At 39.9% G+C, this 14,561-nt stretch overlaps 1 protein-coding gene across 1 annotated transcript in view; it reads right to left on the reverse strand.

Annotated features, from left to right (window-relative positions):
- txnrd2.2 (thioredoxin reductase 2, tandem duplicate 2) overlaps nt 1–14,561 on the reverse strand; it is a 29,475-nt gene that overhangs the window by 4,530 nt on the left and 10,384 nt on the right. Inside the window, exons 9-14 of the mRNA XM_044364794.1 lie at nt 13,793–13,812; nt 13,288–13,379; nt 13,022–13,196; nt 5,202–5,338; nt 2,247–2,342; nt 1,104–1,196 (exon numbers count right to left, since the gene is read on the reverse strand). Of these exons, the coding sequence (XP_044220729.1) occupies nt 1,104–1,196; nt 2,247–2,342; nt 5,202–5,338; nt 13,022–13,196; nt 13,288–13,379; nt 13,793–13,812 (613 nt within the window). The remainder of the gene's footprint in view (nt 1–1,103; nt 1,197–2,246; nt 2,343–5,201; nt 5,339–13,021; nt 13,197–13,287; nt 13,380–13,792; nt 13,813–14,561) is intronic.

A 14,561-nucleotide genomic window follows, 5' to 3' on the forward strand; every position in this document is an offset into this window, starting at 1 on the left:
ACAGTGAAATCTGAATAGATATCTCAGTGCTTGTTCATCACAGTGATGGATTTCATGGATTTCAAACTCCTTACTGAAGACGTGTGTGTATTGTGTTTTATTCTACGCACGAGCGTGCCGACACAAGTTTTGAGGGCCATGCAGCTGTTGGGGGCCGGTGCCGCAGCTCCTCCTCAGATCTCTGCGCGCCTGTCATCACCCTATACACACCTCAATCAGGCCTCCTGCTCGCCTGCCAGTCACAGCTAGGAGCCCCACCTTGCCGGCTAAAGCGTTTATCGACGGCCTTGTGCAGGTGTTGGCTAGCATCTGGCACACTGCTCACGTACACAAGAATGGGACATACAGAGCTGCTTGCTTATGCATTGTATGCGTGTCTCAGTGTGTGTTTAGAGGTTAGAAGACATTCTGTCTTTTAATGCAGGTTGATGGCAGCAGCAAGCCTCTATCACTGCCACTGTAACTTTCTTTGTGTGTGTGTGTGACATGTAGCCATTCATGAAACAAACCTCTTAATTCAACACTTCACAGTCTGCTACACCAGTTATCTTATAAAGTTATATTATAGAGTGCAATTTCTACATGAATAAAATCATTCCTTCTACCTGCAATGAGATCAGCCGTTTATTTAATTTCACAGTAAGTTGAAGACTAACAGGCAACTAAAAAGTATAAAAAAAATTGGATTTCAAATCATTTCATGTTTCAAATTTTCAATTTTTTCCTTATAAAGTATTTACCAAAACAAAACATTATATCTCTTTAAATCATTACCAAAAGGTTATGTTTTATGTTATGTGGCATTTCACAACATTGTGGGTACTTGAGATGCTTCATGCCACAAACACTGCTATGTTAAGGGTTCAGGTCTAACTGAGGTCTTCTCTATTTAATGTGGGCTTTTCTGGTGAATAATTCAATTTTTTAACCACTGTATTTTCTATATAGTGGTAAAAATTTGATTAGAATGTATATTCAATTTCAAATAAGTCACTGTGTATTATGTTTCAGCATTTTTTGTCAAAAATACTGAAAATCCATTCTGGAAATATTTACAGTTAGATATTCATTGCTTACAGCAGTATTACCACAACCCATCATACCTCTATGCCGTCTTTTCCGTGCTTCTTCTCAGCCTCCTCCTCAGATAGACCCACACAGCCGTACTCGAGAGGGGTGAACACAGTGGTGGGCACCTGACACACACACACACACACACACACACACACACACACACACACACACACACACACACACACACACATACAAACAGAACTAGAAAACTTTCCTCTTTTATTCAAACTTTTTGAGTCTCAAATTTCTCATGACCTCAACAATTCCATAATAATGTAGCCATGTATATTTGAGTATGGCATACTATTAGATTTCAAGGTCCAGGAGCTCCAAATGTATTGTATAAAAATCTATAAATATATCATACGGAGATGTACTTTAAACCTTTTTATTTGTTATCAAAACTATATAAAAAATATCCATATAAACGGTCTTAGAAACCCCAAGCAGCCCCATGTTTATGTAAAGATACTCCACATATGATCCAAACCCCGAGGTAGGGAAACTTTCCATTGTAATGAAACAAACATTAAAGCAATAGATATTTTGGGAACTAAGCTTATTTGCTTTCTTGTAGAGAGTTAGATAACAAGATCAATATAATACCAGGAGACAGTTAGCTTAGTTAAGCATAAATACTGTAAACAGGGGGAAACGGTGAGGCTGGTTCTGTCCAAAGGATTAAAAAATCTGCCTACCAGCACCAGTAAAACTCTAATTAACACTTTATAATCTAGTTTGTTTAATCCGCACTAAAAAGTGAAGTGTAAAAACCTATAGGTTGTGCTTTTGTAAAGGGTAATGTGCAGGACTATTTTGTACTTGTTCTCTGACAATCTCACAGTGATAACAAGACGAGAACTATTTGAGTATACATAGGTATTAAAGACATTTTAAAGGTAAAACTGTCTCCCATCAGCGGTCTCAAAATAAATATCGAAACCTAATGTGGCTTATTTATGCTGTGAGTCATCATAGTATCAAATAAGCCATATGGGGGCGGAGGGTGGGGGTCCATAGAGACTCCAACCACAAGAATGAGAAATGGTTCTAATTTGCTTCAAATGAAGAATAAAACAATAGGCTCTAAAGCTGTGGAAAGATGGAGGGAAATGATCAGAGTCCCAGTGTGTGTGTGTGTGTGTTTGTGTGTGTGTTTGTGTGTGTCTTACATTGTCGTAGTTCATGAGCTCTATGCTCTGACCGGTCAGTCTTCGGGCGAGGAGCTTTCCTGCTTTAATGGCCGTTGGGGTCAGTTCAGGACGACCCTAAAACAACAGACAATTTTGCTTATTTCAGTGTAACTGTACTTCAAACTCACATACACACATACATGCATGCATACACACACACACACACACACACACACACAAGACGTAGTTCTACCTTAACCCTAACATAAGTGGCAAGTGCTAAACATTTTAACCGTCTAGCATACTTTTTCAAAAAAATCTCTGTTTCTATGTTTTTGACATGTTGTTCTGGATGTCTGCCAAAACAGACAAACACACAGTCATGGACACACACACACACACACACACACACACACACACACACACACATACGTGTAACTGAACAGTGCTGGAAACAGTAGGGCTGCGGGGCAATTCTAAAGGCATGACCTAAACCTGTTAAATTACCACCGCACATCCTGTTGTCCAAAACATCTCCTGCACCTCTGCATGTATGTGGATGTGTGCTCTGGTGTTCCAGTAACTGTTTACACACCAGACAGCATGCGTCATTATAATGCATTTCTTGGCACTCTGGAGGTGTCTCCATTTGTCGATGAGAAGAAAAGAAAACAACAGCGCAGTGGACAAATTGAGCGAGATATCAACCCTCACATTTTAAAGAGGAAAAAAGCCTCCTGCTGCTGTGAAAAGCTGACAGACAGATTGGGGTGAAGCACGACTCATCAAAGCGAGCTGTCAATCAAAAAGACGCTCAGCAAATGTGTGTGTGTGTGTCATGAGGCCTGGGAGGCAGGAAGGAAGCACACAGCTGGTTGTGGTGAAAAAACAACACTGCAACACTGACATTACATACAGCAGGGATAACTAGTATTAACACGGCTGCTTCAGCTTAGAACACACAGCGCCAATGCCAATGATTATCTGAGGCCTCACATGATATTCAGTCTTCTGCCGAACACTCACTGGCAGAGTGAAATGTCTCGTATGTGTGCAAAAAAAAAAAAGCCTTACTTTTACAATGACGACAAACTACAAAACTTATCTTTAGGTTCTAGAATTTTTAGAAGGCGTGTGGTGGAAAAAAACACAACCTTTACTCAATTTAACTGTTTTTATCTAGAATTGATCCAAATTATTTCTTTACACCAGAGACAGACAAAATGATAATAAGCTTAATTAATATTATGGACCTATATCTTAGTAAAACAAACTGATGTGGTGTAAACAACTTTAAGGTAAATTATAACTGTTTTTGCACATTGGTGGCTGTGAACCTTGAGATGATTATCAGCTGGAGGTCAGCGTGTTTACCATTTCACCTCTGACTCAAGTGTCAACAAGATCTACAGTGCCGACTACTGTCTGTATATGTGTGTTTTCACTAAAATAATATTAAGATATATTTACTGGATCTGGGACGGGCCTACATCAGAAGTAATTAAAAATGGTCTAGAATGCTTCATTTTCCATGTTAAACTGTTGTCTAGTGCCATTTAAACTCCTTGAACATATAAGTTTAGCTGCCAACAAAATATACAAATTACAATAATACTTTAACCATGTTGCTAAATATATCAAATAATAATAATGCAGATTCCTACCTTCAAAACAAGAGTCTTAAACTGAACTGAGTCTAAAAAAAAGCTGTGTGCCTGTTCACGGTCCAGAAAAATATGTTGGAATTACATTTGGTCATATTGCATGATTTTCCTTTTAAAACACTGGAGTGTTGTGGTAACTAGTTGTGTATTTAGTGAGAGGAGCCCCAGATGAATGTACATTCAAGTGTCTATGATTATAAAATGAGAGCACAATTGACAAAAAATAGGTCGTAATAGCTCATTTGGGCAATAATGTATAATTTAATAAAGGTTATGCACGCAGCGGATGAGAACCAGATGAAAAGAAAAAGTAATTAGAAAGGTATTGACAAAAATCTGAGCAGCTCTCAGTCATTTTGCATGCATTTTTGAGACAGTCTCTAACTTCAGCTCTTCTACTGTCAAGTTGTATAATGTATCAGGCTTCAATGTCGGATCATGATGTAAAAATAACAACTTCTGTGCAACTTCGGTTAAGCTTTATGCTGCACTGCATATTTTATCAGTTTTCACTGAGAGTGAAAACTGATAAAATATTATTGAGGATGACCCTCACTGTCACTACTGAACTCAATACTATCTGTTTTTTTAGCTTATAGCCTATTTTTTTTACATTTTGGTAAATCTTCATGAAAGAAAGTCATACTGTTTTGGCTACTAGCAGTTTGCACTGTACAGACAACAATCACCAAGATTTCTTTGATACTGAGGAAAAAGTCTAAAACTGATGATTAAGAATCAAGATCTGAAAGTATAAGGAGCTCCTCTTTCCTATAATTTCTGAATGGATTTCTAAATGACATCAGAGATTCTGCCACCATTGAGTTTCACTGATTATAGAAGAGTGTGTGATGTCCGTGTTTCAATTAAACTGAGTTAAGACTAAGAGGAAGACTAAGGGGTGGGACGTTGACAAATTGTGACAGTTGAGTAATTGTGTCTGTTCAGAGCACATTGTCTGTTCATATCCGAATAATGTATTTGTTTACATCCCAAGTACCAACGACAATTTATTCCTATCAAGAAATGTATTGAAAAAACTAAAATTGAAATTTCTGTGATGGTACAAATCAAATCTGAAGCTGATATGTGTTAATGTTTCATTCCATTGGTGTTCGTTCTCTCACAGAGTTGACAAACCTCTGCACAGCCTGCTCAATCTATGGAAAGCATTTACAGTAACTGTGTGATAGGTGTGGCTTAACAGAAACATTGGCACAGAATTCATTTTTATAGTCTAAATTAAGACTAATATTATGAGTGTTATTCCATCTTGACTGTTATTAGGGCTGTTCCTGTTGTCAGTGTAGCGCCTGTTGACAGTGCCTACCTCGCCAATGTCGCCGAAAGCATAGATGTTTGGCACCGAGGTAGATTCATCAGCGGCCACAACTATTTTCCCCGTCTCGTTGTTGAGTTGCACACCAAGCTTGTCGAGACCCAGGGCCTTGGTTTCTGGAGCTCTACCTGAGGCCAATGAGAGGAAACAACAGAGGGAGAATATTCTACTACAATTTAGGAGAGAGAGGTGCGGCAGAGGAGAGAGGCTCTCTGTACAGTGTTCCTAACACCTACTGTAGCATCCAGCTGGAGCACTAAGAGCGAGGGCTTATGAAAACAACAAGGTTGTCTAAAACCAACAGGACGGAGATTCTTTTCCACCCTGACAAAATTATGAAAAATAACCTAGTGCTGAAATAATAAGTAGGCAATTGATTGATTAGTTGATCAACAGAAAACTCATTGCCAACACTTCTTACAGTCAATTCATTCATCATTAATTAACTCATTTATCAAGCAAAGATGCCAAACATTTTTTGGTTTCAGCCTTATAAATGTGAGGATTTGTTGCTTTTTTGGTTTTTATATCATTTTACATTGAATACATTGGTTGGTCACACAAAACAAGCTATTATGAAGTTTTCTCCTTTGGTTCTCGGAATTTTTATGAACATTTCACTATTTTCTGACATTTTTTAGTCTAAATGATTAATCAAAAAAGGACAAACACCACTATATGTGTTTGCCTTCACATATAAATTGAGGTTGAATTTTAAGTTTAATTAGAAAAGACTTTTAGGACAATTAGGAACAACAACATCTGGCTAGCTGAGATGGAGAACTAGAGCAATGAAGAGCAGAGGACAAACTGAGCATCTGGGAATTAGGATCCCATCAACCCTCGGGGACACCCCAAGGTGCGATTTCTGACACTTCCTGGGGGACGGTTGACTGATGCTGTCGACACTGAGTCTCCATGGTGATGGAACATGGACCACACGCTCCCCCCACCGTCCTCTCCGTAGCTCCTCACAACCTGCCTGGGTAGCATAATAAACACCCGGCCCTGAGGTACCCATGTAGATGCTATCGGACAGCAAAAATAACAAACCCCCAAGACCCTTTTCCTGGCTGGAGCCAAAGAACAACGTCCTCCCCCTCTTCTCAGACCGGGGGGCTACAGGGACCTGTCTATATACTCCACAGCATGGGTGGTTGAAGGGGATGCAGAGCGCAGAAGGGGAGGAGAGAGGGGAATTTAGGCAGCAAAGACGAATTCCCAAAAGCAGGGCTTGTAAATATTTTTGTGCGGCCACTACACTGGAATAGCCTTCGTATACATGTCGTTCTCTATTCGGTGTTATTCAGGATATATCCAGAATGTCCCTACATTTTTGGTGGGTTGTATTGACTTAGAGAGCTAAGAGACCTTAAAGATTTTATTACTCTGAGTTTGAGTCCCATAATGGTCTTCATCCTGTTTTACCACTTTACCACTGTGACAAGAATATATTTTTGCATTTTCTGGTTTAAAAATATTGAATTTCAGCATTAAATATTGCAAAAATATCAGTATTGGCCAACTGGTAGAATCTCATTGGTAGGTACAGACTTTCTCTTTGCATATCTGGCCTTCCTGTCTGTAGCTCCGGTCACTGCTGCAGGAGCGACCACAGCTCCATTGTGTGGCGAGGACACAACAACAGTGGGCTTGCTGATAAGGGACTTGCTTGGCGCTTGAACACACACACACCATGGTCCAACAGATAGACCAATATGAACAAAGACTGTTGTGACATTAGGAGGAAGCCTCTAGACCGCTAGGCTAATTAGCCACAACAAAACTCTGCAAGTTGAAATGAGAGCTGAAGGCTTATCTGATCAATCAAATGAACAAAGACAAAAGGGAGAGCAATGCAAGGGGCGAGGTTATTTTTCTTGGGGCAACAGATCATACAGGATGCCAAAGATTGATTATGTGTTCTGTTTCAGGCCAAAAAAGATTTTAAGATGCAAATTGATAAAGAGCTGACTGTCTGTAGAAAAAATACTTACTGTAGCATATGTGTATGATGAAATATCCCAATTGTATAGGAAATGTCTTGTGAGCTCTATTTATTCTTTAGACAGTTTGTTGTGTTTTAGAGAATTAGTACCATTGTATGTCGAAAAATTAGATGTGTGCAGTCCACACTTAAACCTACAAAGTCACTGTTATTACTTGTAAACTCTGCTCCCTCTCTCCATGCTTTTATTTCCACATGTACCGCAAGTCATTCTACTCATCTCAGCGAGAGCTTTCTCTGACATTAGCAACACCGTCCATTGCAGACAGAGCAGTGGAGGCTGGTCCATAGAGGCAGAGGGGGTTGCTCCTCCTCTATTTTTTGAGAGGCAAGAGGGAGATCAAAATATTAAAAAGAATATTTAGTTGAAATAAACCATTACCAAATCTCGGTATTATTTATAAAATATTTTTTCTCTCATCTTTGGAAAAAATCCATTATTGAAATTCTGGTTAAAATACAGCAACACCTGCAGAGCAGTGTGTGTGAAGTGGTGGGGGTGGGGAGTGGGGGGCAGAGGAGGACGGGTGCCTGCTGTCCTCCTCAGGACGGGATCTCTCACATGAATTTAATGTACTTCATTTTTTTTCATGCTAATCTATGATTGGACAAGACACTAAAAATGACGCTCCAAGGGAGGATGTCCACCCTAACCAATCAACAACCAGAATGCAATATTGACATCGCGTTGGTCCAATGATAGTTACCAGATTTCATCTTCAATTCTCTCCACTGTAAGGCAGAGTAGCAACAGTGGATAAGAGCAGTAGATAGCTGCTTGCGTTAACCAACGCAACAGCTTGTTGTAGCAGCCTGAAGGACTGTTTATACATCCATGGAAGGATGGAAGGACTGTTAAGGACTGTTGTTAAGCTAAGGGGAGAATGGATTTGGACTGTGCAGCGCAGCAGCGGCAGGATGCCACCAGGGAGGCTGGAGAGAGAAGCAACCGGAGAAAACAACCAGGAGAGTTAGCTTGATTGTCATTGTTGATAATGATATCAGACTGGTTAACCAGCAGCCACAAAGTTCTGTTAACTAACGAACAAGATGACCAACAGCCACAAATGGTCATTATGACATGGATACTTCATCTCCATGAAAGAAAGAAGACGTCAGATAACGTGAGTAAGATACAGCTCCTCTCTTTCTGTCTCTTTGGTTGCTAATTTCATCTCTGATGGCTAAATGTCTCTGTGTGTGGCTATTGTGTGAATTTATCTCCTTAACAAGAATGCAGCAAAGATCATATAATGTCTTGTGGGTAGTTTGCTTGTTGAAGTGACAGTGAGCTGTCTGGACTCACTCATTCATTTGGAATTGATCCAGTTTTTATTTGAGTGGTTGTTCAGTCACCTGTTGATGTTGTGTGATTAGTGAATGAGTGTGCAGGAGGTTTAGCTGCTTGTTGTGACAATTTCCTCAGTTTGTTTTTAAGATGAGTCGTATATTGAGTAATAGCTTAAAGTAACTAGAATAACGAGTGTTAACATGTCAACTTTGTAGACTATATTTTGTATGTCATGCATATAGATAAGAGTGTCTAAGTCATGTATTTGATACATGCATTAATACTTTCTGATGTGAACCTACACTTTTAGATCTGTGAATGTTTTTAATGTTTAGTCTTTCTAGTGTTCAGCACTGATCTAAACCTGTATCAGATTATAAGCTTTGTGGTGCTTTATATATTTCTGTATACTAAGAAAATACACAGGAAACACGTGTAGATCATGTGATATGTTGTCTGTTTTTGATGAGAACATAAATCTGTTGTCACAATAGAACAATACTATAAATTTGAATTTAACTTTGTTGGTAAAATGACACATTCTGAACTACTCCACTGCTAAAATAAGCATTTCTTCTTCTTATGTATATGCTAAATGTCTTTAAAGAAGCAGCCTTTTCATCACTCAGGGGTTTTTGTTTTTGAAAGCAAATTGTTTTATTGGCATATAAAATTGCCCCTCACCCCTCCAATTTCAGCAGGTGGAGGACAATAATATAATTTGATGCAGTTTATTGTAAGATTCCATGTTGGTTTTCCTCCTGTCCTCCCCAATTTTTTGAGTCACCAGCCACCACTGAGACAGAGTTTAAAGGCCATGAAAACCTATTTTCTCAATCAGCTACTATGAGTGATTGAACACACTATTTTCTGCACAAGTTAGAGCAGTTCTGATTATTTCATAGGAGACTGGCAGTGTCAATCAAATCTGATCAAACCACTCCCACACAGTCCTGATGAAGCAGATTAGCTGAGAGTGTTAAACTCTGAATAAAAATAAAGATATTTTTTTCTCACAAACTTTACCTTTGATTGTTACTTATTTAATTAACATTTAATGTTACAGAGAAACACATATGCCCAAACAATTTTACAGGTAAGGCTCAGCAAGGTCACCTCAGACCTTTTGACTTATTCTAATCTTTTTTTTTACCAAATTTTGATTGCTTTTTTCATGAATAAAAAAATGAATAAATGTCTCAGCCTGTGAGCATTTAGCTGTATATTTTCTTTCTTTACTTCCATTTCTAAAGAATGTGTTTGTTCACAAATACCAATGCTACATCATGATAACCAAAAAGCTTAAATTGAGAGCCACATCTTTAATTTGAGAGAGAAAAAGATTCAAATGTACTGCTTATAAGCCAATATTAGGGTTTAAATTTCTGATACTATTTTGGAATTGATATTTATTAGCTTGCAGCAACTAAACCCAAAAAACATCTCTATAGATGCAGTCTACATAGATTAAGTGTGTATTTGGCAACTTCACATGCTATTCCACGACTGTACTGTAAGTGTTTGCAATGTTTGATAGAAAAAGACTGAGAGACAGAGGAGCATCATTCAGGAATGTCCTCATTAACTTATAATACTAAGAAAGGCAATGTTGTTTCATTAGAAATACATTTGAGTTGAAACTCCAAAGATCCTGTAAAAACACTGGGACATCCTTGAGTACTGTAGAGTGCAATGAGGAGAAAGACTAATGTGCCCACTGTCTGCATGCAGACAGGAAGTGTGGAAATGTTCTGTTTCCTGGTGTGTTTCTGCAGGCACACCTGGACATGGGAGCGGCCGTACGGCCAGGAAGGAGCAGGGGAAAGGTGGAGGGAGACAGGGCTGGGGAGAAGGATGTAGCAGACAGTGGTGATACTGTCCCCTGCTCCCCTCTGGCCTTTAATAACTCCACAGAGGCCTGGGACCCTGCCTGGCCTCTAGTGTAAGGTCACAGTAAAGGGAAGTGGCCTTGTACTCATAACTCCTGCACATATACATCAAAGAGCAGAGGCCATGTTGTTACTGCTTTCTCACTAAACTGCATGGGAACAAAAACTGTCATGGATATAGTGGGCTGAGTCCTTACACGGTTTTAGCTAGAAGCACAAACACAAATCAGTTGTTGCTGCTGGTGTTAGGGCAATTATTGAAAGCCTTTTTAATATGTAACATTGTTTTGATATAAGGTGAGGGAAATTAAACTTGTGGTGATGCTATTTGACAAAAATCACATCTGTTCCTTTTGAAAAAGTAAAAGGAACCAGGAAATGTATAAAAGGCTAAAAACAGGCTAAAATACTCAGTAGTTTGGTGCACTGTGGACTGAAACCAACATAGTTTGTATGCCTGTTTTAGCTGGGTCCTTGACTGAGTTCAGGGGGGAACTATCACTCTCATGAAGATAGGAAATATAAGGATTGCTGCATCTCACGCATGTCGAAAACCTACTGATACATGCACTCAATGCAATTATCATTCTCACCCCCAGTCTCACGCTGAGACGATGTGGGAATTCAGCAGCGGGAGGGAAGACCGAACGTCATCTCAGCTGCAGGGTCACGCACATCCTTGTTGCTGTCACACGCATAGAGCAAAAGGACCCTCTCAACAAAAAGACACACACAGACACACACGAACACACACACAGACTCAGCATCAGTCTGGTTTGGAAGCACGGCGTTGTCTTTGAAAGCGTTCAACACAAATAAACCGACGGATGTTCACTCCATTGTTACTCATGCTGCTGGTGGAACGGGAGATGTGAAATGATAGATAGATAGAATAGAATGGACAGAAGACAAGGAGAAAGGCTGGCAGTAATGGCAGGCAGAGGGCTGCGGGCAGGGATGGCAGTGACAGATGCCGGGTTGGTTTCCGCAGGGCTGGCATGGACAGGAAGAGCCCAGAGAGGGACAACAAAGAGGGGAACGCTGTGACCCTGTGCCTGGGTGCATCCTGCCCCGTCCTGCCCCTCTCCAACCACAGAGCCAGAGAGCCAGCACTGGGTGATTAACACTTCCCCTGGCCATCCCCATCACTCAGGCTTTATTACTTTGTTTTCAGCCTTGATTCCTCTGCTATCTGCTGACACTGCACTCTATTGAGGACGAAAATGAAATTGACGGTGGTGGGGACAAAAAACAGTGATACCAGTGTTTTATTTCAGGGATGTATTGTTATATCAGAATGAAACAATACAGGCGCTGTATCACATATAATCCAAAAGGATGTTTTAAAAATAGAGATTTAAGAGTTAATTACTGCACTGTGGACTGCATCTATTGACTAGCAATTAAACAAATATGCCGAGTAGTTTTTTGTAACTATTGGGACATCTTAAAGGGGCACTCCACCATATTAGTATTGCACTTCATAAAGTTGGAGAGTTGAGTGCACTGGTTTTAACCAGAAATAACTGGTTCAAACTATTCTGACATTTAGTTCCTATTATGGGCCGAGCTCCAAAAACACAGGATCCTACATCCCATAATGATATTTAATATATTTTGTTAGCCCCTTGTTGCCTGTTAAATGCCAACATCTTTCAGATTCCCTGCCCTCAGTTTGCAATACATGCTTTCTTTTTTAAATCTGTCATCTTCAAATCCAAGCTGAGATAACACAATGACATCATTAGGGTTATTTTTCAGACTGTAGAGTCTGTGTAGAGCCACAGAGGACATTGCACAACTGTTTTCACAGGCTGAGTAGTATTCTTGATGACAAGTAAACTGATCATTATTTGTAAAAAATCAGTGGAGAGTCCCTATAAAGATGTGCTTTATACAAGAGACTCATTATTTTTATATCCAAACCTGTATTCAATTCTATTTTGGCCACTTGGGGACAGTGCAAGTGCAACAAACTCTACCTGCCTAGTACCTTGAAAAACTGAGTGCAAGTATACTGAGGAGAACTGGTGCTGTTTTAAAGGCGAAGCGTGGTCACACCAAATATTGATTTGACTTAAGTTTCTTCTCTTCTTACTGCACTCTGCATGAAGTTAATTGATGAATAAAAACTATTCATGGCATTATTTTTTAAAGCATCCTCACTTAACGTTTAGTACCTAAAACCTTTGCACAGTACTGCAGGCACTGGTTAACTGTGATGTGTAATATCATCATGTGATATAAAATAGATTATATGTTCTGTTTTTGATGGTTGATGTTTCTTTACTTTACACATTGCACATTCTGAGATTTCAAATCAACCAGGAATAGTCAGTGCAGGAAAATGTAGCAATAGGTTTAGGTACATGATCTCAATTCTGATAAAAATAGCAAGTCGCAACTTAGATTTAAGTTATGTTTCCTCAATAATCAGGCAGTCGCACTGCTGGTTAAGGGTAATGGAGAATGACAAGTCAGCACTGGTGCAGACTTGCTTTTGTGGAGCAGGTTGCTAAAGTATTACATTCTACATTAATGTAGAGTTAATGCAAGTTAATTTCAGATTTATGTGAATTAACCCAGATATGTGACACACACAAACGTGCACGCACACACTCACCAACTGCCCACAACACAGTGTCGTAGGTGTCCTTGTGTTCGTTGCCTGTTCGGATGTCAGTCCAGGTCACCTGAAAGGCTCCTGAGGAGAGTTTGTCTACTCTCTTGGGGACGCACTTCCATGCAAACTTGGTTCCATAAGCCTCCATGTAGTCTGTCACTAGACCTGCCATTTGCTGCACAAATCAAAGGCAAATACCCACATCAAACATGACAAAATCACTATCATGATGTCCAAAATATAGACTGTAGCACAGGGAGCCATACCTGATCAAACCCCCGGAGGGCAATGCTACGAACCATCACTGTGGTGTCCAAGCCGATGCCTGTGAGGAACCCTGCACACTCCAGAGCCACATCTGAGCAACAGCAGGTTGAGAATTATAGTGTTTTTATTGAGTTTCATGTGCAGTAGCACCTGATGTGTGGCCATAAAAATAAATACTGACATTCTTGCACACCAAGTAGCTCGCTTAAGAATAAGGTGAAAACAGTCAAACAGCAGCATTTAAACAAGATAATGGATGAATTGTATTTGGAAAAATATTTGTTTTGTAATGATTTCCTAAATGACATGTGGATAATGTATTTCACACTCGGTGTATTTGCAGATATGGCACATTGAGTTTAAAACAAATGCTAAGAGTTATTTGTACTATTTCACACTAGTCTGATGCCAATGTTAAGTTTATAACATCACTCTTCCTCAACTGATCACCAGTGGACTCGTGCAGTGGCTCCATTTAAAAGCTCTCTGGCAGACAAAGGATACAGCTGGCTCCGACCACAAGCCTGCAAAACACAAATAAAGAGAAGCTCTTTAGCAGAACTAATAATACAATCAAAATACAGGTCGTGTATATGACAGTCAGTCTATGCAGTGCACTTTGGCCAAATAAAACAAAGCAAGTCCAAAGCTGAAAATGTTTACTTTAAATCCTAGAATTAGAGAGGTGATGAATTATAAAACTTCATAACCTCTGAGGGAAGTGAAGAGGTGTGAAGAAAATGTAGAAAAAGGGGCCAGTAAAAGCTATTTGTGTGTATGTATAAGTGTGTGTGTGTGGTCCAGGTGAATCACACTTCAAATCCAACCCTGAGATCTACAATGTTGAGGAGGGCTAATTGCTAGCGTTTAAGCTAATCCCTGCGGATGGGGTGTGCCATGTTCAGGGCTCAAGTCCACACATCAGCCCGCTGAGTGAAGCCCATCACCCGCATGGATGAGGCCCCTCTCTCTCCCTTGTTTTTACCGCTACAACCCAGACCTCCATACCTTAGGTCTGCTCCACCTGACAGCTCGGGGTGCCTGCAGCACATCCTGCCCTTGTCCTTGCTAACATTAACCACTAAAAGCCCCAGTGCCCATCCTCCCAATGTCTGTGTAATGCACAGCTGCACTTAGCACGTATTGTGAAGTGGCTTAAAGAAGATTAGGCAGAAAGCTTTAGCTTGATTCTACACTTTCATCACTGAGAAACTGTCTCCTTTCCTCTACCCTTTCTTCTTCCACATTGTGTTTGATTGTATTTCACTCTGTT

This window comes from Thunnus albacares, chromosome 2 (assembly GCF_914725855.1).
Source record: "Thunnus albacares chromosome 2, fThuAlb1.1, whole genome shotgun sequence".
NCBI lineage: Eukaryota > Metazoa > Chordata > Actinopteri > Scombriformes > Scombridae > Thunnus > Thunnus albacares.